Source organism: Mustela nivalis (genome assembly GCF_964662115.1).
Source record: "Mustela nivalis genome assembly, chromosome: 4".
NCBI classification, from domain to species: Eukaryota; Metazoa; Chordata; class Mammalia; order Carnivora; family Mustelidae; genus Mustela; species Mustela nivalis.
In genome coordinates, this window is record NC_139023.1 from 119611652 (window position 1) to 119636603 (window position 24952).

At 37.0% G+C, this 24952-nt stretch overlaps 1 protein-coding gene across 8 annotated transcripts in view; it reads left to right on the forward strand.

Annotated features, from left to right (window-relative positions):
* MAPK10 (mitogen-activated protein kinase 10) overlaps positions 1-24952 on the forward strand; it is a 606385-nt gene that overhangs the window by 505906 nt on the left and 75527 nt on the right. For 7 of the 8 annotated variants that reach the window (XM_082726660.1, XM_082726659.1, XM_082726663.1 and 4 more), the window contains 5 exons: positions 12024-12153; positions 16140-16198; positions 17050-17188; positions 18161-18326; positions 20769-20840. In XM_082726660.1, the coding sequence (XP_082582786.1) occupies positions 12024-12153; positions 16140-16198; positions 17050-17188; positions 18161-18326; positions 20769-20840 (566 nt within the window). The remainder of the gene's footprint in view (positions 1-12023; positions 12154-16139; positions 16199-17049; positions 17189-18160; positions 18327-20768; positions 20841-24952) is intronic. The other variant, XM_082726662.1, reaches the window with a different exon arrangement.

Below are 24952 nucleotides of genomic sequence, written 5' to 3' on the forward strand. Positions count from 1 at the left end.
CAGCTGGCAAGGTAAAAGCAAACCTCTTCATGTCGTCCGGATGGATCGGGATAGAGAAAAAGCAATCTTTAATATCTATAACAATAGAAGGCCAATCTCTGGGCAGGGCAGTAACAACGGGGAGGCCCAGCTGAACAGGCCCCATTATTTGCATCTGATCATTTATCTGTCTCAGATCATGTAATAATCTCCATTTTCCTGACTTTTTCTTTACCACAAATATAGGGGTGTTCCATGGGGATCTTGATTCACGTAAATGCCCTGCCTCAACTTGCTCTCTAACTAATTGTCTAGCAGCCCTCAGTTTTTCTGTAGTTAACGGCCACTGAGGCACCCACCGTGGAGTACTTTCCTTCCAGTCTATTTTTATTGCCTCAGTGGCCGCTGGGGAAAACCCTGACCTCCCATGGGTGTTGGGTTAGGGGTCCCTTGTCCCTTGGGCCCGAGACCTTGGCCTGGAACATATCCCATGGCTTTCATCATGTTTCTTGCATTTTCACTATAATGATTCTCAGTAGTTAATACTATATTCATTTGCTCTAACACATCTCGTCCCCAAAGGGTTACAGGGAGAGAACAAACATATGGCTGAAAGACTCCTTTATGACCCTCATCATCTTCCCAATCTAAAGATGCTGCGCTGACATCTGGGCTGTGAGCAATTCCTAGTCCTCTTAATGTTTGATTGGCCTTGACAAGGGGCCATTGCTTTGGCCAATCAGCTAAATTTATAATACTTTTGTCTGCCCCTGTATCTAACAGCCCCCAGAAGGGTTTTCCTCTTATTTTTAAGACTGTCATGGGCCTGTTGCTCATATCCATAGTCAGACACATCAAGTCATTTCCTGTTGATCCAAGCCCTCCATCTCGCAACCTTCCTGTAGACTTATATCTGTCATGGTGGCTGGGCAGGATTAGGAGTTGAGCAATCCTATCCCCAGGGTTGATAATGGTGATGCCTCTTGGAGAGGAAACTAACATTTTTACTTCCCCTGAAAAATCTGGATCAATAACCCCTGGGTGGATAACGAGACCTCTAAGAGTGGTGGAACTTCTACCCAGAAGTAATCCCACAGTACCCTCTGGCGGGCCCCCATGGAAATCCGAGGGCACCGCCTGCACACCCATTTCAGGGGTTAAGACCATTCGGGTGGTGGCACGCAGGTCAAGTCCGGCTGAGCCTGTGGTGGCTCTTCTGGGTCTGCAGGGGGAAACATCTGTCTCGCCTTCTGCGGCAGCGCCATGACCGCCCCGTACATTTCGTTCGGGCCCCGGGGGGAAAGGCCCTGCTTCCCGTTTTTTGAACTCCCCCAATTATTTGGTGGCAGCCGATTTCCGTCCATATCAGTGACTGAGCGGCAATCGCTAGCCCAGTGATTCCCCTTTCTACATCTGGGGCATAGCTGTGGTTTCGGTCCTCCATAACCTTTATTTGGATGCGCCTCTTCCACCTTCACAAATTGGACTGGTTGACTCTGTCTTCCTCCTCGTGCCTGGCTGTTGCGCTGTGGGCAGTCCTTTTTCATATGACCTTCTTGCCCACATAAGAAACACCCTTTGGTCCTAGCCCCATTTGCACCTTGCAACGCTTGTGCAAAAGCAGCAGCCATGACCTGGCCCTGAACTAGAGGTCCTGTGATATCCCTGCAGACCTTGATATACGCTGACAAGTCTTTCGCTTTCCAGGGTCTAATGGCTTCTCGGCACCATTTGTTGGCATTTTCAAAAGCCAATTGTTTAACTAGGGGCATAGCCTGGTCTACGTCCCCAAACATCCTACCAGTGGTTTGTATCAACCTGTCCACAAAATCTGCATAGGGCTCATTCGGCCCTTGTAGCACTTTGGATAACTGTCCTTGCAAATCTCCAGCACCCCTTAACGTCTTCCATGCCCTCAAAGCTGCGGTTGCTATCTGGTGATATACCCCTGGCGGATAATTACTTTGTGCCTGTGACCCAAAATATTGTCCCGCACCTGTTAACATGTCTAGGTTCCACTGTGGGTTACCTGCTGCTGCATTTCTTCGCGCCGTGTCCTGGCAATTGTCCTGATTCTGAATCTTCCATTCTAAATATTGCCCACCAGATAAAACTGCTCTAGCCAAGTTACTCCAGTCTTCAGGAGTGAGGTAAAGGCTACCTAGTGTTTCAACCAAAGAAACCGTAAAAGCAGCCTGAGGCCCATAGGACATAACTGCTTCCTTCAGCTGCTTTACGAGTTTAAAATCTAGGGGCTGATGATATCTTTGCTGATGTTGATCTTCCATGACGGGGAAAAACCCTTTTTCTGGCCCTAATACTTCTCTCCAATTCTGTGCGGTGCAGCTCGCACAATAGCAGGCCTTGGCGCAGCAAGGTTTATACGGAGGAGGCCCCTCGTAAGGTGGCGCTGTTGGGGCTGGGCGCGTGGGCATAGGATCTAAGTTATCTACCACTTCCGTCTCTGTTTGTAACTGCGCCATAGCTCCTTCTTTCACTTTTAATTTCAGCTGCGCCATAACTTCCCCCTGCATTTTGAGCTGCGCCATAGCCTTTTTTAGTTCCTCCTCCTTTTTTGCAAGCTCTCTTTTCATTTCTTCCACTCTCTGATCATCGGAGGGACCCCCTCCCGTCACTTTTCTCTTATCACCCAGACGGGCGTTTTCCTCGTCTGAGGTTTCTTCTGAGCTTTCACTTTCAGAACTGGAATCTCTCCAGGATCCTTTGCAAGACTCCTCTTTTACCTGTTCTAAGATCTCTCCTCCCTGTAGAACCGCCTTGCATATGGGTTCGCGGGATGATTGTAAGCAGACCTTCACTAAGGACCAAACAGCGAGAGTTCCCGGCGTAGTGCGCGGGTCGCACCTGAGGTCCTCCCCTAGATATTCCCATTGGGGAATATTAAGCAATCCCTCCTCTAAGAACCACGGAGCGGTTTGACCCACTTCTTTTAGAAATAAGCGAGCCTTCTTATTTTTCAAAGGGGTCCCATTTGCTTTAAGAATGTCAGTTAGCGGCCCCAGCATTTTATATGCAGCCATCTCGTTTCCCATCCCGGAAAGCTTTCTACGCTCGTCCTCGACTTGAGGAACTTTCCCTGTCACTAGACAGAAATAGGTGCACTCTTTACCTGATCGTCGCCGACTCCGTGCGTCTCTCACGATGAGAATCCCGGGTTTCGGCACCACCTGTCGCTCTCGGCCCGCAAGAACGACTCGGAGACTCACGTAGCGGCGAACCTTCTTCTTTAATCGCTTTTTTTTCCTCCCCCTTTTACCCTCGGCGCATGCGTTTTTATATAGGCAGTGTTACCCAATCACAATGCAGTGCTCATGCACCTCCTGCCAGAGTGGACCTAAATGAACAGCCAATCATATTCAGTCCCTTACGGCTCTTAGAGTAGGCCTCCTGTACCGGCTCCCGACAGGTTCAGCCCCATTTCTTTTTCACAAAAACTGTTTCCCCCTTTCATTTAGAGCTTCTTTGCTAATAAATAATTGTATAAGACAGAACTTGTCAAGTTGGCTGTCCATATTTACAGTCTTTTCACATTTAGATACTGAAAAATTATAGGTACTTACAATCACAATATAAATATCCTGAAATGAAGAACTCCTTCAAATCCTATACATAATATGAATATACCGTAGAATTAGGAACTCTGTCAAAAGATTATTCTTACAAAGTAAGGTATTCTAAATCATATTTATGGAATTTCAAAATTAATGTCTTCTCTTTGAAAACTCATTTTTTAAAAATTTGATTTATCAGTTCCTTTCTTGCTTCAGTTCCTTCCAGAGCATTTCAGTGTGCTTTTATTTGCAAGTTTTGTTTATAATTACTCTGATATTCCCTAAGAACTTCAAGAGCTGAAGTATTAGGATTCTATGAATACTACGCATAAAGATTTCCAAATGATTTTGAAAAAAAAAAAAAAGCATCCAAAATTTAGGACTTACTTTCAAAGTTGTTCTTCAATCAGAATTATGAAGGCTGCCAAGAAAATGTTGATTTCCTGGCTAAAACACCTTTATTTTTTTATTCAACATCAGCTCTGTCTTCAAAATTTTGTAATAATGTGATTCTTACCATGTATATATGTATAAAAATATTTATAAATTTTGGTACCTACAAATTCTATTTTTTATTGATATACAATTGACATATCATATTTTATGAGTTTCAGGTTTATGCAAATTATATTTTGATTTATAGAATACTGCAATTTATTTGGACCCAATGTGAATTACATTTGTGTTTCAACTAATTCAAATGCTTTTCTATTCCACAGATTTCTTAATTTTAGGAGCAAAATTGTTTTAGTGTGTGACATTTTCCAAAATAATTTGTATTTGTGTTATTGTCTTTTTGTGTTATTGAAAAAAAACAAGTAATGGGTCATCAATGTTATTTTTAAATATTTTATTTTACTTTATTTTTAAAATTTTATTTCTTTTCAGTGTTCCAGAATTCCTTGTTTATGCGCCACACCCAGTGATCCATGCAAAATGTGCCCTCTGTAACACCCATCACCAGGCTCACCCAACCCCTTACCCCACCAAAACACTTTTCACTCTATTGTCAGATGTTTCACTTTGAATTTCCATAAGTTTAATTTTGAGTCATTGAGTTGTACAGAAAATCAAACTCTTGAAAAGTACTGATTTTATATTTTAAGCATTTGGTAAAATGAAACAGAAGTTTAAGTGCTTACAAAATTACTTTTCTGCTAATAGAACATATTATCAGCTTTGCTTAACTTTTTATACATAACCTCCCCAAAACCCCTTAGAGCTGAAAATGAACAGAACTAATTTAGAAAAACAGACATTAGACCCAAATGAAAAGTCGCATTTTAAGAGTAATCTGTAAATGTACCTTTCGCAGGCGCATGTATTAAATCACTGTGTTGGACACAGTCTTCTTGAAATAATTACTGACTTTGAAATAGATACTGACGTTCCTTTAGGAGAATTATTTTCTGGTTTTCATCTGGTTGTGCCTGAGAAAACATAAGAAATGTAAATTCAGTATGTAGTATTTTAATTAACTATGTCATCTCAGTTTTCTTTAAAGTTAAAGAAGCTTCACTAGACATTAAAAACATAAATAAATAATTATAGTTTTATGCCACATAAATGGCAAATATGCATTCCAAGTATATTCTGACTGCTCTCTATGTGCTCTCTCTCTGCTCTATAGTAGACTGGCCAGCCTTACATATTTCTTACCAAGCGAAAATGTACATTCCCAAGTTTCCAACTTACCCTATCAAAGGGCAGCCTGACAGCTTTGTGGATTCTATAGGTTAAAACATGAGTATGAGCATACATGGGTGGTGCACTGAATGCTGATTAAGGGCAGCAGGGTGGGCACGAGACAACTTGTCAGATGAAATAAGAGCAAGAGAGGCTGTACCTGCATGCACCCTATAACCCCAACTCACTGAGATGAAGCAGTTCTTCTCTGGGAGCCTTTGGTTTCTTCTCCAATGCCATCATCCTATTTTGATTTCCAAGAATATGGTTGCCTTATGTCTAGGGCAGCCATCTTCTTTAGGTTCATCTGTTTTTGGTGGTGACAAGTATGTTTAGCTGGTCCTATATTCTTCATCAAGGTAGTAGGTCTTTGTGAAATGTTCCCTGTCACTAGTCCACTGAAGGGTTGCAATGCATTAGTTTGGTTTTAGTGTTTGGATTGTTGCTGCTTTCAATGCTGTCTTCAAGGGTGGGGCTGCTGAGCCCTTTGCTGCCCCTACTTCAACTCTGTTGGTCCTTGAATGGTTTTGGTTGGAATCTATGTCACTAGGTGTGGTCATCTAGGTTAGTTTGTTGCAAAGGTGAAATGGCTTTACTCAATGTTGAGCTCTGAGCTCAGCTACTTTTGTCTGTAATTGGACCCTGCCTTTTGTTTAGAGAAAGATCCCGGTGAACTCCACAGCTTATTGCTATTTGGCCATGAGTTAATGCTTGTCAAATGTTGTATTCCCAGAAAATATCCTATGAGATGGCGACTGCACACAAGAGATTTATTAGGAAGTGTTTCAGTGGTTTACACCTGCAGGAAGGACAAGAGGCACAGAGGCAGAAGTTCAGCAGCAACGCAATCTCAAAGGAAGCCTCTGCTGACCCGACTGGGAGTTCTGAAGATGCAATGAGTCTTTCCAGCTGTCCTGCATTGGGATGAGGCGGTCTGGCATTTATGATGCCATGTTCATCAGTCAATGAGTGAAGGCTGCCCATGAAGAAGTATAGTCTTTGGTTAAGCTTATCTTTGCTGAAATTATACCCAAAGTGGGGTAAGAGTTGAGGGACTGTCTGCTGGCAGCACTCCCAGCACCTGGGATAACAAGTCCTTTATTACTGAAGGGGAATCTTAGCAATGCAGCCCAGCACCGGTACTTTCCTTTGATGCACTGAAGGAGCTCTATAATTGGCTTTTTTTTTTTTTTTCTAATACGCTGAGAATCAGTTTGCAGAAAATTAAAAGTCAAAAGTGCCTAGGGTCTATAAGAGTTATAATGTATCCCTAAAAACCGGATATGTCTAATTCTAGACTTTCCATTAATATTTTTATTACCTAAGTCACTATTGCTAGAATCCTATTGCTGTAGTCAAAAGGTTCCCGGACAAAATATAAGCAACCTACTATAGCTAAGCAATCCAATGACAAAAGCGACTAATCAAAAAACCCACTGTTGGCTTTTGATGGGGTGATTAGGGAAGGCTTCTACTGAGGAGATGATATTTGGGCTGAAATCTGAATCGCAAGATAGAATCAGGTAAATAAGGATGTGGGGAGAGCCTGCCTGGCAGAAGGAGGAATGGTTGCGAAAGTCCTGAGGCAGAGATGCGTTTGGCAGGTCCCCCAACTCTGTTCTCCTTGATGGAATGAATCAGTATCTCCAGAGCATCTCTAGGGACTGTAATGTTCGGGCATAAAAGTAGGATTTTTAAAGGCATTGGGAAGATTTTTTTTTTTGGTAGCTTTTGACTAAAGTCCAGGTCTTTGGAAAAGGTTAAATGAGAATGTGGGAAAGAGAAAAGAGCAATGAAGAGTGCAGTGTTTTCCGCAGGAGGGAATCTGGCCTTCTGGGCTATGGCTTAAGACATTTAAGATGCTGCAATGATAAGGTTTTTAAAGGTTTTTTTTTTTTTAATTTTTTAAGATAAAGTTATCATAAGGCCTAGAGATTTTTTAAAAATTATCTTTCGGCAGGGTGCCTGGGTGGCTCAGTCAATTAAGTGTTGGCCTTCAGCTCAGATCATGGTCCCAGGGTCGTGGGACCCATGTTAGGCTCTCTGTTTAGCGGGGAGCCTGCTTTTCCCTCTCCTCCCCATTTGTGCTCTCTCTCACTATCTCACTCTCTCTCTAAAATAAATAAATAAAATTTTAAAAATGAATTATCTTTGGCCCATAAACATGTTAATATGACCAACAATGTTTTAAATGTGAAAGGGAAAGGGAACAAGAAAGATTATCAAATGAATGATTATTTAAGAAGATGACTATTTGTGCAAGAGGTTGTCTGCAATTGTCAGAAAGAAAAAAAAAGACCCTATTAAATATGTTGAGAATAAGAATTGCCTGCAGAGAGGTGTGTGTCCCCATGCATGTGTTTATATAAATATATTCAAGGAAGTTAATTTAACTTTGTAGCATCATTAAATGACAGGAACATAACAATAAAAGGCTACATCTTTCTTTTATAAATAAGCCTGGTAGAAGTGGAGGTGAGTTAGTAATGTGCATCAAGAAATTGTGGAAAATTTTTAGCAAAATTGCTGGAAAGTTGCTGGAAGTTGCTGGAAAATCTTCATAAAGATTTACCTCTTACCTGCATGATGATAAAAGAAAAAAACAATACTTAAAGAAAAAAAAGTAAGCTGCTATGAACCAAGACTCTTAAAAAAAAAATGACTCAAGAGTAATGAAAAACTTTCAGACATCAATTTCTGACTATATAGTACCACTGATGCCAATTTTCAGATGTATTTGCTAAACTGCTGCCAGTAATCACTGAGGAATTATAGAGGATGGGGATGATTGTAGTGTCATCTGGGGTTCATGGCAGGAGACAGAAACATTTAAAGTAGGCAATACGGTAAATTGGGTGCTTTCAAAATCATTGGAAGGCCTGGAGAAGTGGCCTCTAGTCTGGACTTCTTGGAATGACTCCCAGACACTAGAGAGCTGAGTCACCAGGGGACCTCCACCTCTGAGTATCCGAGAACCACTGAGCTTCCATTTACAATACATGATAGTAACTGAGATTTAGGAATCTTAGAGTTGAAACTGTGCCCTAGTTACTACTGGTGTCTCTAGTCTGTGATGCTGGTGACTGGGCTCTGGTATTCTAGAATCCACCATTGCCTTTCCTTTAACCCCTCTTCTCACCAGGAATTTGGATAATGAATGAGTGTTTGCAGAAGGAACTTTCACATCTCCATAAAGCCTTGCTTTCCAACCAAGAAACGCTAGAAAATGACCACCCTTTCTTGTGCCTTACAAATCTCTCACAGTCGCATTAACGTGGCAGGATCTTATTGGAGACGGGAGCACTGATTACAAAAGCATCTGCGAATTGTATATTTAACTCCTAAGTCTTTTCCAGCCTAGAAGACATGACACAAGATGGCAAATGGAAATTCAGTGAGCCAAACCAGAGTATTCCATTCAGCTGTAGACAGGCAAACATTCTTATTCCTTTAAAGGGAAGAGAGAGATTATAAGAGACATCTGCTGAGCTTGACATTGACCTTAGTATTGGTTAGAAAAGACACCTTTTGTGAAAGGATGTTTTAAGAAAGGATGTGGCAACCACTGGGAATAAAGCATTCATTAAAAATAAATCGTACTGGATAACTTATTAAAGTGTTAGTAGATCCAAATGGCTTAATATATCTAGATTTTAATAAGGCCTAACTTTTTGCCCTAAACTTTTATATCATGGGACAAACTTGGGAAATGCAGTCAAGAGAGTGATATAGTTAAGTGGATTTGTAGTTAATAGAAAGATTAAAAACTGATGATTAGTAGTAGATATATGTCCAATTGTAGCACATGCATTAGGAAGTTCTATTTTATCTCCCATTACATAATGACTCCAACAAGAATACTGATTTTAAAAATAGGATTAGTTATTATTTATTAAGAGCTTACTCTTGTTGAGGCACTGTAGATGCATTATTGCCTCTTTTACTCATCGTAGTAGTCTTGTCAGGCTGTTATCTCCATTTTAAATGTGAGGAAACTAATGGCAGAGAGTGTAAGTGGCTTGCCCCTAGCTTTACATTTAGTAAGCAGCAGTGCTGAGATTCATACCTAAAATAGCTTCAAGAAGAGGTACTAGTGTGGAGAAAACCACAACATTTCTGGGAGACACTGGTCAGAACCTCCCAAGAACCCCAGAGCATGGCATTTTCTTAGGCATTCCACATGAGGTTGGAAGATGGCCCACTGTCCTTTGGGATCTGGCTGGTATCTCAGGGACTCAAACTCACACTGACAAACATCCACTAGAGGCTCTATAAAAAAAGAGATGCTGATTTACTAACACATGAGAAATGCAATAGTCAAGCTGACCAAATATAGGTAATATGCCTGCATGTAAAAATCTGAGGGAGAGCGTGATCAGAATGTTGACTGCAGAAGGTAGACTCAGCCTCATCAGGGGATGCTGGTCAGAATGCTAACTGTCCACATTTTCTGCCAATCAAAATACAGATGTACACATCTGCCTGACTGACTGGGTCCCTGGATCTATGTGGAAGGGCACTTCTTCAGTCAGACATGCCAGAATTTGCCTTTCTGATTCCTTTCTAAAGCCCACATGACTGATTGTTATTCTTTCTTTAGATAATGTAATGACTTCACTTAAGTTGTTTTGGCCTAAAGTTTATTCTTTCTTCTTAAGGTGACTGTTTTGATTGATTTTCTGCTGATACAATTTCTTAGCTACAGAAAACAAATTTTATTTCTGTGTTTCCAAATTCACTGTTGTTCTTGGGCACTACTGAAAAGATATAGGTCTATTTGACTCTTTCCTTTACCTGTGCTGCCATTGATAGGTTCACAAGAACAGCAGAATCAAATGCTGACATGAATAGTTTGAAAGTAGCACAGGTTTTTAAAAAGACAGTATTTTTAATTAATATAGCTTCACTGTGAATCAATAGTGTGTGATATTATTATCAAAAAGCCAAGACAGGAGCACCTGGGTGGCTCAGTGGGTTAAACCTCTGCCTTTGGCCCAGGTCATGATCCCAGGGTCCTGGGATCAAGCCCCGCATTGGGCTCTCTGCTCAGCAGGGAGCCTGCTTCCCTTCCTCTCTCTCTGCCTGCCTCTCTGCCTACTTGTGATCTATGTCTGTCAAATAAATAGGTAAAATCTTAAAAAAAAAAAAAAAAAAAAAAGCCAAGACAGACTTAGCTGTACTATCTGTGTTGGTGGAGTGAAGGAGCTAGTGAATGAATAAAGAAGTTGATAGCGCTACCCTAATCTTCAGTGATACTCCATGCCTAGACTCACAATGTTTATTCACTTCAGGATCCACATTTTCAGTTAACAACAGGCTGGAATTTATACAGAGGAAACTGACCAGATGGTGATAGGACCTGAAATCACATTCTGACAAATGGTGGTAGGATATTAGTAGTGTTTAGCTTGAGAAAGAAAAGACTTAGGGCAAAAATAAGAGGAGCCAAGAGCTACTGGATGCTTATAGACTAAACCAAGGGTTGTGCTCATTCCTTTAATGGATTTCAGATATTATAGATATGCCACAATGGAAAAGGGACTACTCTACTTCAAGAGTTACCCTGGTTGGCAGAGAAAGTCACTAGAAACCATAGAGACAACTTTGCTTATTAGAATGATGACATTTCTAACTCTCAACAACATAATGAGCTGCCTCAATATTAATATATCGTGTTTTTGGAGATGCTTAAGTAGAGACTGGCCGAACTCTTTATGGAGATATTTTGGAGGAGAATAAGTATCAAATGGAAGAATAAGTATTAAATGGACACAGGGACCAGTTGAACTATAAGACCTTGTCTAATCTTATCCTGCTAGTCCATCATTATCTTACAATACAGTAATCCCTTTTTGATGTTTTAGCTTAGTGGCATGAACACTGCATCGTTAATGCCACTTCCAAGTCAACAGATCAATTGTAGAGAACACTGATTGCTGCATTCCTTCCTGGCAATTAAGACAAAAATCTAACACCATCTGAAGCTGCAGGGATGGGGGAGCAGAAAATCTGTGAGTGAGTCATTAGGTATAATACCAAGAAGAGACTCAGTTCCTTATTTGATCCCCAGACCCACATATTGTGAGTGTGGGAGAAACAGTCCTGTATGTGGATTGCTTTTCAAAGCATGGCAAATTTTCACTCTCAAATAGTTTGAAAGCATCGAATGTTAGTGGCATTCATTCCTGTCTTTGTATTTAAATGCAGTTATTTATGCTTCTAAAAACCCTATGATTACATTCCTTATTTTGAGCTTCATTATTGTTAATGTGCACACTTCACCATCAGACAACATTTACATTCATGGCAATGAAGGTCATACCTTAGAATATGGTTCCTGTGAATGGGAAAGAATAATGTTCACTTAAAATAACCAAACTACAATGGAGTTTTATAGCTAGAGAAAACCTAAATATTACATATTATTAGATGAGAAATTCAAGCTCAGAGACATTAAATGACTTGCCACATTCACATGGCTGGACCAGTAGAAAGCAGAGCACTTTCCTTTTTTTCTTTTGTCTCCCACTCAAGGAGGCAGTTATATGCTGGGGATTTTTGGCAAGATACTCTCCTTTTTTTCTTTTCCTAGCAAGTAGAATGCTTTGATACTAGTCACTTCTAGATCTTTATTCACAGCCTGATTGGCATGGGACCTGAGGAGAAAGTATCAGAGAAGGATTCCAAAATAGTATTTTCTTTACCCATCCCCTTACTCATATTAGTCGGCAGAAATTCTAAGGGTTTCTTGGTTCCTAACTCTGGATTGCTCTTGGATCCCTGCAGTGCTGCGTATGATGCTGTTCTTGACAGAAATGTGGCCATTAAGAAGCTCAGCAGACCTTTTCAGAACCAAACGCATGCCAAGAGAGCTTACCGGGAGCTGGTCCTCATGAAGTGTGTGAACCATAAGAACGTGAGTCGTTATTTTTAACTCTCTGGCAGTGGGAGGCTGTGAGATTGGATAAAGAACATCAGTGTGCCAACTTGAGTAGGAAGGGCTTTCTTTACTTTGTCATTTCTGCCTGTTAAGATTGTTTATCCTTCCATATGTTACATTTGATTTCATTGTCCTCATGATAGCTTTCTGCTTAAAAATCATCTCAAAACCATATGGTGGAAGAAGGGATAAATTTGATAGATATTTCCTGCTGTGAAATTAACCATATTTGGTTATCTTGTTCCAAAATAACCAGAGAGCTCCAGACTTCTTCCAGAGTAATCAAAAGCAAACAAATACAAAGCCAAAAAATATCCTGCAGAACATTATATTTCTTTATCATTTAAATTTAATTATTAGTGGGTGAAAATTTTTATCTCCTTTTTCCTTTAGCTATAGTCTGGCAGTGGCCTTCGAATGTTCACTCTGTTTCAGCATCTTCTTTTTTGTAGGGTTGGGCCTGTGTGTGGCGACATGTCTGCAAAGGCCATCAGGACAGGATCATCAAGACCTTTTCTCACGGGAACTAAGTAGGGTATACCATCATAGGACTTTCTTCAACTTCAGAGTATAAGCTTCTTCCACTGCACACAAAGGCTTCTAGAATTCTTTCTATGCTCCCGTTCTTCTTAGTAAGGGTACATGCGAGGTCACTCATGATTTGAATAACGACTATTATTAATAAAGAATTTATAAATATAGTGCAGATAACTTATTACATCTAAATGTATGATGAAAATAAGTGATAATTATTATACTAAAACTATAACAATAGCTATCCTAACTCCCTGCAAAGTTTTTCTTAAGTGTGAAAATCACACAGGATATGTGAAATTATCAGCACAGTTTTATAACAAGGGAATCTGTCACGAGGACAACCATCTCTCACTAAGAAGAAAATGTATATATGAGAGTTTAATTGGAAGATATTTGAAATACAAATATGTGGATTGTTTTTCCAGTGACAATGTTTCTCTTTTCCTCTTATTATTTCACTGACTTTGGGATTCAGCCATTTGACACATAGTTGTTAAATAAGTGAAACCTGCCCCATGGACAGATGCAGATGCTAAAATTACAGTAGTGGAGATAACAGAAGCTAATCCCTGCTTGTGTAGAGCTCATGTTGTACTGGTGAATGAAAAAGCCCATCCGGAAAATAGATAGGCAAATGTAGAGAATGTCAGATGGTGATAAGCACTATTAGGGAAAACAAAGTGAAGAAGGAAGATCATTCTAGTCAGTGCTGGGTGGGTGGGCTTGCTTTTTAAAATAGAGTGAGCACGAAAGGTCTCACTAAAGAGGCAAATTTTATGAAAAATGCACCCATCTCTAATTTGACCATGCAAGGAACATGGTACTTCTAAAAAGGACTATATAAATGATGGAAAGGGTGATTCATAAGAAAAGTCATTCTACTAAAGCAATTTATTCTGCCAGTATGTTAAATAAAGGCAGGAACAAGATTAACCACACGGCCAATGTAATCTATTTTTATGATAGCAGACAGGATGAGAAATCCCATGGGCAATGGAAAATGGATAGATGCAAGCAATGAAGCAACTGCATGGGAAATTTTGATAGTTTGTGACTTCATATATTTACATTTCCCCTGTCTTCCTTCTAACTCCCATAATGCAATAAACACACTGTAGAGAAATTCCCATGTATCTGGTGAATTTGAGGGAATCCTACTCCCTGTTCTTGACTGAAAAGTAGAGGTTCACATTTATGATACCTAAAAAGAACTTCCCAATTGAAAGGATTATTTGTAATTGGCTTTCTACCTGCTACCCCCCCTTTTGTGTATGTCCATGTGCCCTTCTGTACATCTGTGGAACTAATTTTCTAGAACTCATTAACAGAAAGGAAGTTCACTCACAACCAAATGGAAGTTCCCACATTAGTACTTGTGGTACTACATAAAAGCAGTCAGAATGCAGAACTCTGTAAATGCTATGGAAAGTAAAGTAAAATATTAAAGTAATCCCAACTAAATCGTTAATAATAGAGAAGAGAGTGCATTTAGAAAATTAATGCTTAATTCTAGGAAGTGAGAGCTAATGTGATTGTGGGGCCAGAAAAAACACTGATTCATATCTGCATTTTAAGATGCTAGAATAAGGGTGCCTGGGTGGCTCCATGGGTTAAGCCGCTGCCTTCCGCTCAGGTCATGGTCTTGGGGTCCTGGGATTGAACCCTGCATCAGGTTCTCTGCTCAGCAGGGAGCATTCTTCCCCACTTTCTCTCCGCCTGCCTCTCTCCCTATGTGTGATCCCTGTCTGTCAAAAAAACAATAATAATAATAATAAAGAAAATTTAAGGATGCTAGAATAAAGGAACTGAATCAGATTCCTGTGTGAAATTGTTGAAACAAAATGAAAATAGCTGTGATGTGATTTTTTTTAGGCAAATGGAAACACAGTTTCCAAATGATTAGTAGAAGACATTAGAATTTACAAGGGAGCAAAGAAAGAACAGAGGGAAATCAGAGAAGATGAAGCTATAAAACAGGGGACTAGGAAATGGGAAAATAAGAATACATAGTGGAGAAGTTACCTTTTAAAATAATCTCGATTTACGCAAAATTGTAATGCTATTGTCTAAATTAATTTTGGAATAGCTAGATTATTCATTTTCCAGGTGATACAGGTTATCATTTTTCCATATTTAAGGGTTGTTTCTGTATGGGGTGTGTGTGTGTATTTGTGTGTGTGCTTGTGCACAGTCTCTAATGATTTTGTTTGAACAAATACCAAAATGAATTACTTTGCAAGACTGATGAAATACTAGAAAAACAGGCCCACCAAATATGTGTGATATACACAATGAAAGATGTATCACAAAGACACTTTTCAACATACTCTATCAGTTAACAGAGTAAGATACTTTGTGATTTTTTTTTTTTTTTGTCAATAATTCTTCAACAAATGAAAGCTCCATGTGGCCTACAGAATTCCCTATAATTTACAAGGGAAAAATGAGAGCATCTGAGCATTTCTCAGATATTTAAAATCACTGCATATGTTTCCATACCACTCATAAAATTTACTAAAATTTATTAATTCATAGCTTAAAATGTTTAAATCTGAAACTTGTTCTTGTCCAGTTTTAGTGAAATAGTTGGTTCTATCCTATGAGTAGAAGATTGTTATCCATATTTTAAAATTTTTATTTTGTACTGGCTCCTTAGTAGAGAATATTTAGCTGAAAGGACATTTTGAGTTGTTTATGTAAGCAGTATATTTGGAAATGTGACAAAGTTTTTTTTTTTAATTTACTTATGTTAGAAGGTAAACCTCTTTGCTACCTAATACATAAAATAAACAAAACAGGAAAAAAAAAACATTTAAGAAACAGAATTTTGATAAATTTTAAAATATATTTTCCACTAAATTCACAGTGATATCATCTAGAATATACCTTTTCCCAACCTATCATTATAGCTTAGTTTAAATAATATTTGTGTGTGAAATAGAAGCCAAAAAACTAAATAGCAACACACAAAAAAATCTTAAGTTAGAGAACCACCTCATTCATTTGGAGAAAAAACATGACCTTGCTACATCTTGGTGGGAGTTTTGCTGCTGCCCATTTTTCTTACATGGCTTTTATTCTTTTTTTGTTTGTTAATTACTACTCTGTATTCTACCAAGGATTATCACACTCTAGACAGTATTTCGATTATGTACCTTCTCTGACTCTTCCTTCTGTCTAAGAACTTAAGCTTTTTAATTATATTTAACTTGAAGACATACATCATGTATTTATTTCTGAATACATTTTTCTGTGTTCTGTGAGACTGTTGCAAAAATTTTTTTCCAACTTTTCTTTTCTATTGTAGGACTAGTGTATGACTTTGAGTTGGGTTAAATACTCATTTAAATATGCTTTTTAAATAATTCAATCTCTCCCTTTTTCTTTCTCTCCTTCCTCTATCCCTTCTACTGTTTCTTTTCCAGATTATTAGTTTATTAAATGTCTTCACACCCCAGAAAACATTGGAGGAGTTCCAAGATGTGTAAGTAAGAAAACTCATGAAGGAAGGGAGAGCATAGCACTCAAACAACTCAAGGGAAATTGACAAAATCAATGGATGAAATCCCTTGTAGGGATTGAAGGGAGATAAGAGCTAATAGCAAATGAAAAAGATCCAGTGATGGAATAGAAGGTTCTGTTTCTGGTGTTACTTCCTGGAAAGACACTTCTGCTTCTGACTGGTCTTCTGGTGCTTGTGCTTTATTGTCCAATATCCTTGATTTAATCAGAGATTTATTATTATGTGTTTTTATTATCAATCGACTTTGAGCTTTCTAGAATGACTCTATTCACTTTGAGAAATAAATTATAAGAAAGCCATGTTAAAAATCATTTTAAAATCTTTATTTCTATTTCTGTGGTGCCTTTGATTTTGTGCAAAAAGAATCTATCTAAAAGTAAAGTGACAATAACAGAGGAGAGAAAATGAATCCTAGTACATTGTCTTCTTTGACACAGATACATGGCATTTAGTGGAAGATGCTCTTTTGATTTTTTTTTTCCTTATTTCTTCATAATACTGAAGAAAGAATTCAGGGAATTTGAAGAAAAGTCAGGACAAGATGAAGGTAGAAAATATATGAGTAGGGGGAAAATAGAAAATATATGAACAGAGACCACACACTAATAAATGCCACTTCTGTTAGTAACCTGTGGTAGAGCTAGCATGGCTAACATGTGGCCAATACATGAAAGTTTTTCATAATCTTAACTCGGTCAAAGGTAGAGCTGGGAAGTTTGGAAGACTTATGGGTTTAGGAGGGGATTCTGGCCTCTTTGAAGAACTTCACAGATCTTGTGATTTAGAACTAACCTTGTGGATTTACTTTCCAGTTACTTAGTCATGGAACTGATGGATGCCAACTTGTGTCAGGTGATTCAGATGGAATTAGACCATGAGCGAATGTCTTACCTGCTATACCAAATGTTGTGTGGCATCAAGCACCTTCATTCTGCTGGAATTATTCACAGGGTAAGACCACCTCCTCCAGAAGTATAATTAAGGTGTTTCTGGAGAAAAGAAAGAGCAACTGTAGTTTATTTTCTTTATGTAGAAAGGGTAAGTTGAATATAATGTACTTCCTCATTTCTTTTAAAATAGAATTAGCGCAAAGTTTACTAATGTGTAGAAGAAAATCTAAGCGATACTGTAGCTGCTTTTGTTTTGCATTTTGTTTCAGCGCATTAAGAGTCAACTTCTGAGAGGCCTCATGTTTTCTAGTCCCTTGATTGGCAGAGGTCATATGTGCAGCTGAAATAAGACTGTTTTGTTTCCCCAGTTTGTCTCTGGCAGCATAAAGACAGCTTCCCTGATCTGCTCTTCTGTCAGGCCTAGAAATGAAAAATAAGCTGAAAGGTCTATGTTGCCACAAGGAGAAACCTAACAATGACAAAAATGATATGTCATTTATTCTAAAACCTCTTCCCAAGATGATCCTAAATTGTAAAATTGATAGTCCAGTTCTCTTCTGGGTTTAAGAAGTTTTTGGCGATATCTTAAAAATATCAAAAATACAAGAATAAATGAAACAAGATGGGATTGGGAGGGAGACAAACCATAAGTGACTCTTAATCTCACAAAACAAACTGAGGGTTGCTGGGGGGAGGGGGTTTGGGAGAAGGGGGATGGGATTATGGACATTGGGGAGGGTATGTGCTTTGGTGAGTGCTGTGAAGTGTGTAAACCTGGTGATTCACAGACCTGTACCCCTGGGGATAAAAATATATGTTTATAAAAAATAAAAAATTAAAGAAAAAAAAATATCAAAAATCCAATTGTAAACTTCTTTCAGAGCAGTAATCATTTGCTTCATATAATGCTTTGCAGTCAAGGAGGGGGGCCCTAACAGTACTATTGCAAGACTGCCATGTTGATTGAGTAGATAGAAATTATATGTTCCATTTGCTGCTGGCTTTTAATTTCTTCTCTTGTTCCTATCGTCAGGATTTAAAACCAAGTAACATTGTAGTCAAGTCTGATTGTACATTGAAAATCCTCGACTTTGGACTGGCCAGGACGGCAGGCACGAGCTTCATGATGACTCCTTATGTGGTCACACGTTATTATAGAGCCCCCGAGGTTATTCTGGGAATGGGCTACAAGGAGAATGGTAAGAAGGTTTCGGCACAGCAGCCACAGAAACCATGAAGAAAATGTGTATACATGTTAGATGGCGAAGGGCAATGTTCTCTTTCATGTATATGTATATATATTTTTAATAGGACCACCAACGTTCATATTTAGAAGGTTTTAAAAAATACTACTAGGAAGAATCACTCATTAAAAATGAGAAGGATGTCTCTGAAAAGTAAGCTTTGCCATAAGAACACTAACATGTTATGGCCAAAAAGAACTGTGGATAGAATCTGATTAAACAGTCAGGCAGGTATTGATTAGCACATACGCTGGAGTTATTGAGACAAATTGCTATCTGAGTTGCAGCTTAGTGAGTCTGAAAACAGGAAGTAGTCTGTTGCATTTAGCCATTTGGCGTTGTAGCTATCTTAGGTTGATGGCTCTATTCCTAGGAAAAGACAAAAAGATGTCACAAATCCTTGGAGCAAGAATCTTATAAATGCTCAAAGAATAGTCAATTTAGAATAATCCAAATTGTTCAAGTTGGATAAGAGTTTCTTTAATCCTTTAAACTGCTCTGTGAATAATATTTAGGATAGCAAATACCTAGTAAATTTTCACAAGTTCCAAATTATGGAGAAAATATTCAATTTTATATTAACTGCTTTCATTAAAAAAATCTAGTATTCATGAACACTTTTAAAGAAAAGAATCTTCAAAATGCATTGCAATTTGATTTTATTAAAGGCCTTATAAAACATCTATTAGAATGCATTGCCATATATTATTTTGAAAAGAATACCTCTAACAAGTAATGTAACATATTAAAAAATATATCTAATAAACCTAAGAATTAAAATTGTTGTAAATTAGGATTGGATGTATGTGCTCAGTGTATCTTGCATGGTTACTTTATGTTTTATTCTATTTAATTCCTAGCAGTCTATTTTTATAAATTTTATAAAAATAATTATCCATTTATTTTTACATGCAGGTACTACAGGGTGCATTTATGAAAATTCCCTGGCCACCAAAGTTTTAAAAAATTTCTTTGTGTACTTTCAGATTAGAAGGAGGCCAATAGTTCTGTGCATTTGTGCAGAGGAAAGGGAGAAGTCAGCTCTTGGGAAGGTCAGGTTCGTTTTGGTGAACGATGGCAGGATTCTGTTACCTTTTAACTTGGAAGAGGCAAATCTACTCCTCTTCCCAAGGTCTAATATTACAGCTAACTTATTTGGAAAAGAAGATATTTGTATACATTTTTCACAGGCTGTTTGTAAAAAAATCAAAGGGGAACCAATTTTAAGAAATCAAGAAATCGAACATCTACAGAGCCTGTGGGTGGGGTCTGAATTTTCCTCTCATGGTGTTATGGATCTTTGCTGCACAAATGGCACGTGATTTCCTCCCTTTTCCTTCCCTCACCAGAAAAGGTTGCAAGTTTCTGCCTTAAATTTTTGTTTTTTTTTTTTACTTCTCTAGATCTGTGAAGGCATAGCTAGCACCCTTGTGCTGACCTCTTGCCTATGAGAGGAAGGTTATCATGCAGAAAACCCGCTTGTTCCTCTATCAGGCATGCCCAGCTATCCCATGCACCTAACCCTGCCTTCCTTCCCCAAAAAACATTTCAGCCTAATGTTTTTGGCCCAAAGTTGCCTTGGTCCTTACTAAAAAGCAAGCTGGAAGACGGTAAAGATTGGTAAGAGAAGGCGAAGCATGTTTGGTTAACGAGTATGACAACTGAGAAATAAACAATACAAACAAACAAAACAATTTTTAAATACCTTTAATACCTTTTCACTTTACTTCCAGATGACTCCTTTATACATGTGCTAATTGATCATATCTTTATTCTTGAAATACTTCAAATAGAAACTAAAACTGATGTTTATTTGCAAGGATAACTTCTGAAGGAAAAACTAAGTCCCGAACACCAGGGATTCCAATACTTCTGCCTTTAAACCATGGTTCTAGCCGTTTCCTAGTTTCTTGGATTTGCTTGCGTGTACGTTGTTTTGAACCAACCAACTAAACAAACAAACAAACAAAAACGAGGGAACAAAAGAGTGGTCTTCCACATAACCAAGTGGAATAGAAAATGGAAAAGACTGATTAAAATTATTTTCGCTATATCCAGCAAATAGTCAAAACCCCCTGATCTCTGTTAGCCGCCACCTGCTATGGAGATGCATTTGGTGTAGTTTCTGTTTTTCCATGTCACCTCTTTGGCACTGGCACTACAGAGGTGATCTGAGGTACTCATAACGTAATTTTCAAAAATTAATATGAGTTCTCATACTAAACATTGCTAATGTACTATTACAGTGTTGGTTTTGATTTGGGTGTAACTTTTGGTGGGAGACCAAAATTGTACCTTCTAATCAAACTGTTCTTTTTTCCTCCTCCTTCAGAGATCAATTATCTTAGTTAACTTTACTTTCCTCCCTTTTCTTCACTTCCCTCTCTCCTGTTCTAGTGGATATATGGTCTGTGGGATGCATTATGGGAGAAATGGTTCGCCACAAAATCCTCTTTCCAGGAAGGGACTGTATCCTTGTACCTTTTGCTGCAGCTTTACCTGTTTTGTTCTCTCTCCCTTTAAACACATAATGATTTTACCAGGAGAGTAAAGATAGAAGCAAAAAGTTGGGTAAGTGGTGTCATTGTGATTAAAAAACAAAGTGATGATTTATATAATCTGACCAGTGTTGAACACTCCCTGCTGCAATGATCTGTTTTAATTAAATTTTTAATGGACTTTTTTCTTTAAATTATTTTCTTGTCTGTAACTCAAAATAGCATTACTATTTTTTTGTAAATAAGAGAAGTCACCAAATCCCAAATTATTAAAATGTCTTTATCTTATAACTAGCAAAAAGAGTTACTATTTGTAAGTATTTTCCATTTTTTTCTAAAACTATTTTATGCTTCTACAACATTTAGGCATAATAATTTCTCTCCTTGCTGACATCCTAAACTTCTGTCTAGTTTCATTGATTTGGATTACTATTGACACTGTCCAGTCTTAAATAGGTCAATATAGCATATCCTCCTTAAAACTTGAACTTCCACATTTAAAAATCATAATTATAATTCAGATTGCCAGAGATCAGCAGGGTTTAAAATAGGCTTCCCATACTTGACTTGGAGATATGACTGAGACTCAGATAATTGCTTTTCCAATGAAATTTAAAATTTTAAGAAGTAATATTTATTCAACTTCTACCACTAAATCCTGTACTAGAATCCATCAGAAATTTCTTGGAGAGCTATCTATGATTTAGAATTATTAAGTGAGCTCGCATATTTCTGAAATGACCAAAAGTTCATTCTCAAACAATGTCACATATTAGTGTTTGCAATATGTAGGTAATAAAGTTTATATATTAATAGAGAATATATTTTATACATATAGAAATACCCTCATAACACACAATCATGCAAATCTAGGTGGAACAGTTGCCAACTTTAACAGTGATAATGCAAGATTGAGTTTAGTATATTTACTACATATGAAATTTTTTAGAAACTCGCAATAAATATGTGGTCTATAACTCTATTAAATATTGTATCTGATTAATAAGAAAACTCTATTAAGGAACTCTCTTATTACAAGAGAAAGATTATGATTATTATTTAGTAGATTCAATGAGAAATTTATGCCACCGTGAGCACTCATTTCTGTAGGCCCTTATTTATTCTGCTGGGTATTAGTAAGATATTCTCTAAATTCCAATAGTAAAGCAAGAGTACTGACATCTTCTAACACTATACTGTCCATTAGGTAGCCACTAAGCACATGTAGCTATTTAATACTAAAATTACGACTAGTCTGAACTGAGGTTTATTTTATGTGCAAAATGCATACTAGATTTTGAGGATATAAAAAAAAGCATATAAAATATCTCAGTTTCTATGTTGATATTAAAATGACAATACTTCCTTTTACTTTTATTTTATTTTAAACTATTTATATTTGGAGAATAAATTAAATATCCAAGGTAGTTGAATTAAATAATATTATAATTTAAATTCATATTTAAATGTACCGACTTCATATAAATGTAGGAGTATGTGTGTGTGTGTATGTATGTGCTTTTTTCTTTGGGGTATAATATATTTCAGACCAAAAAAAAAAAAAAAGGAACTTCTCAATCAGTACTCAAAGTGAAGTTGCACAGTTATGTCTTTATAATGCACTGGTTAGTGGAACATAAAAAGTCACAAAATATCTCATTTCCATGTGATGTTATTATAAGTCACTTTATTTCCATGTGGCCTGGTTCTCTGAGATCTACTATAGCTCTTCAGACATTTATCAGGATTACTTTTCTCCTATTTTAGCAGTATTAAATTTAAAAGCCAATAAAATTAGAAAAAGTCAAAAAACATTTTCTAGCCCAAAATGTCTTTCAGGAAAAAAAGCAAACAAAGATAATAACATCATATTGATAATTCTCTATTCTTCCAATGATTGTTTTCTTGGAGGTCTTTTTTCCCTTTTATTATAGTTTGTTTCAGGAAAATATTTAGAACTAAATATTTAGAGAGTTAGTTACTCTTTAGAGAGTAAATTGTGCTAACATCAGTACATAAAATGTATGTCCTTGAAAAAAGTGATCCTAGAAATTGAATAAACTTTAAAACAAAAATTTAGATTGTGATATGGATTTATATTCGGTATCCCTTTATCTCAGTGATGATCATATAAAATAATGGTCTTTGATAGCCTACTGCCATATATGATAATGAGCTTGCATACAGACTTAAAAGTCAATGGAAAAGATATGTATAGAGACTTATAGTGGAAAACATCTTAAGTTAAATTTTACTTAAATATGAGTAAATGATTTCCAGATAAAATGTGTTAGAAGAACTGCCATTTTTCTGGAAATGTTTTCAATTAGATTTAAATCCTTAGTTCATTTTACCTTTAATTAAAATTATAATTTAATATCTTAAGTCATGACCACATTTAAAAATTAAATGGTAGCATCCCTATTAAACAGTGGATTACTGTACTCAGTGTTTTTGAGTGGAATTGTATCATTAATCTTTACACGAAGCTACAAGTTTATGATTAGAGCTTCCCACCAATAGTCAAAATATCAGAGCATTGAATTAATTTCACTAACCATGATGATCAGATACAAGATTTGGGATTGATGGAGTATTTATGGAGAGACGAATCATACCAACATTTTAGCATATTAAAATGATTCCAGCCTGTACTGACAGTAATAGCAAAGTGCGGTATATGCTAATTGATTTCTTCCGAGACTCTTCAGAGATGTAAAAAAAAAGCAATCATAAGTTCCTGTGACTTTCCCTTATAATTATTCAGAGTAATTTCTATTAAATTTCTCTGAGGGTGAAAAATTATATATTGCTCTATCGTCATGATCAACATTATTCCTCTCTCCCACAGAACTTTTTAACATTCTCTTTCGTAATCTGAACCTACAACAAAAATAGTAAAACATCTTGACAAATTGGGAAATCTTATGAAATTATTATTTATGACTGAAGTTTCTATTTTCCTGCATTAAAATGGTCTTTGTATTTTGAGAAACACTGTGTGGGTTTCTGAGCTACTGATATGATCCAGATGATATTTTAGGGTAGTTTCTTGATTATTAAAGTGTTGGCAAAATACGTATATACATACACACATATGTACACGTACATACATACATATTTGCTTTTCCATTAATTAATTTTTTGGTTTTTTTAATATCCAATGGATTATTTATAAAATATTTGTTTTTATCATGTGAATAGTTTAATTATACAAACATACACTATTACACACTCAATTTTTATTATAGTGTTATAATTAAAGCCCATTTCATAGGCTATATATTGACATATGGTATTACTTAAAATTCAGCCCATGACAAATTTCAAGTTAACAGTAAATATATGATGTCCATTATCTTCTTTAGTCCAATGGTCATAAAAGAGGTATCAGTCATTTTGCATTTCATTCAGATTTTGTTTCTTTCAACAATATCTTATAGTAAAGTTACGCTGTCTTAGAAGTTGTGTTTTTTTTTTTTAAAGGGCATTTAGTCCCTGACTCTCTCCCCACCTCAAGCTCCAAAGGGGGCATGCCATATTCTGGATTACTGAAGTTTCATAATACCAGTAGAATTTTCATATAATACAAATTCTTTCTTAAAGCCTACTTCTTTTAGATATATTCTTTTTACATTTTTTTTCTTCCATTCTACTTAACATGGCAACAGCTTCTTCAAGCAAGACTTGTGAAGCCCTTTATCTAGAGTTCTTGGTCAGAGTTCCTTGGACCAGGGGGATATTAAAGAGAGGCACACTGAATTTAAAATTTGAAATTTCTAGACTTCAAGTATATTATCTTCAATTAAGGCCAAATAGCCCCCTTTTCTTTTCCCTCTGAAGACATGAGAAATTTCAGTTAGGATGAGAATGATGTACATATAAACTTGCCAAAGAGCCAAGTTAAGGAACAGATAAATGATTTGTCAAAAATGTACTTGAGTAAATAAGGAAAACATCCTCAAATTTAATGAATGTCAGAGCTTTTCTAAGCTTAAACATGAAAATTAGGAATAGTCAAAGTAAAGTGAATCAAAGTGAATCTCTAATGCAGAGAGATATTCTTACTCCTTCTTACCTCTT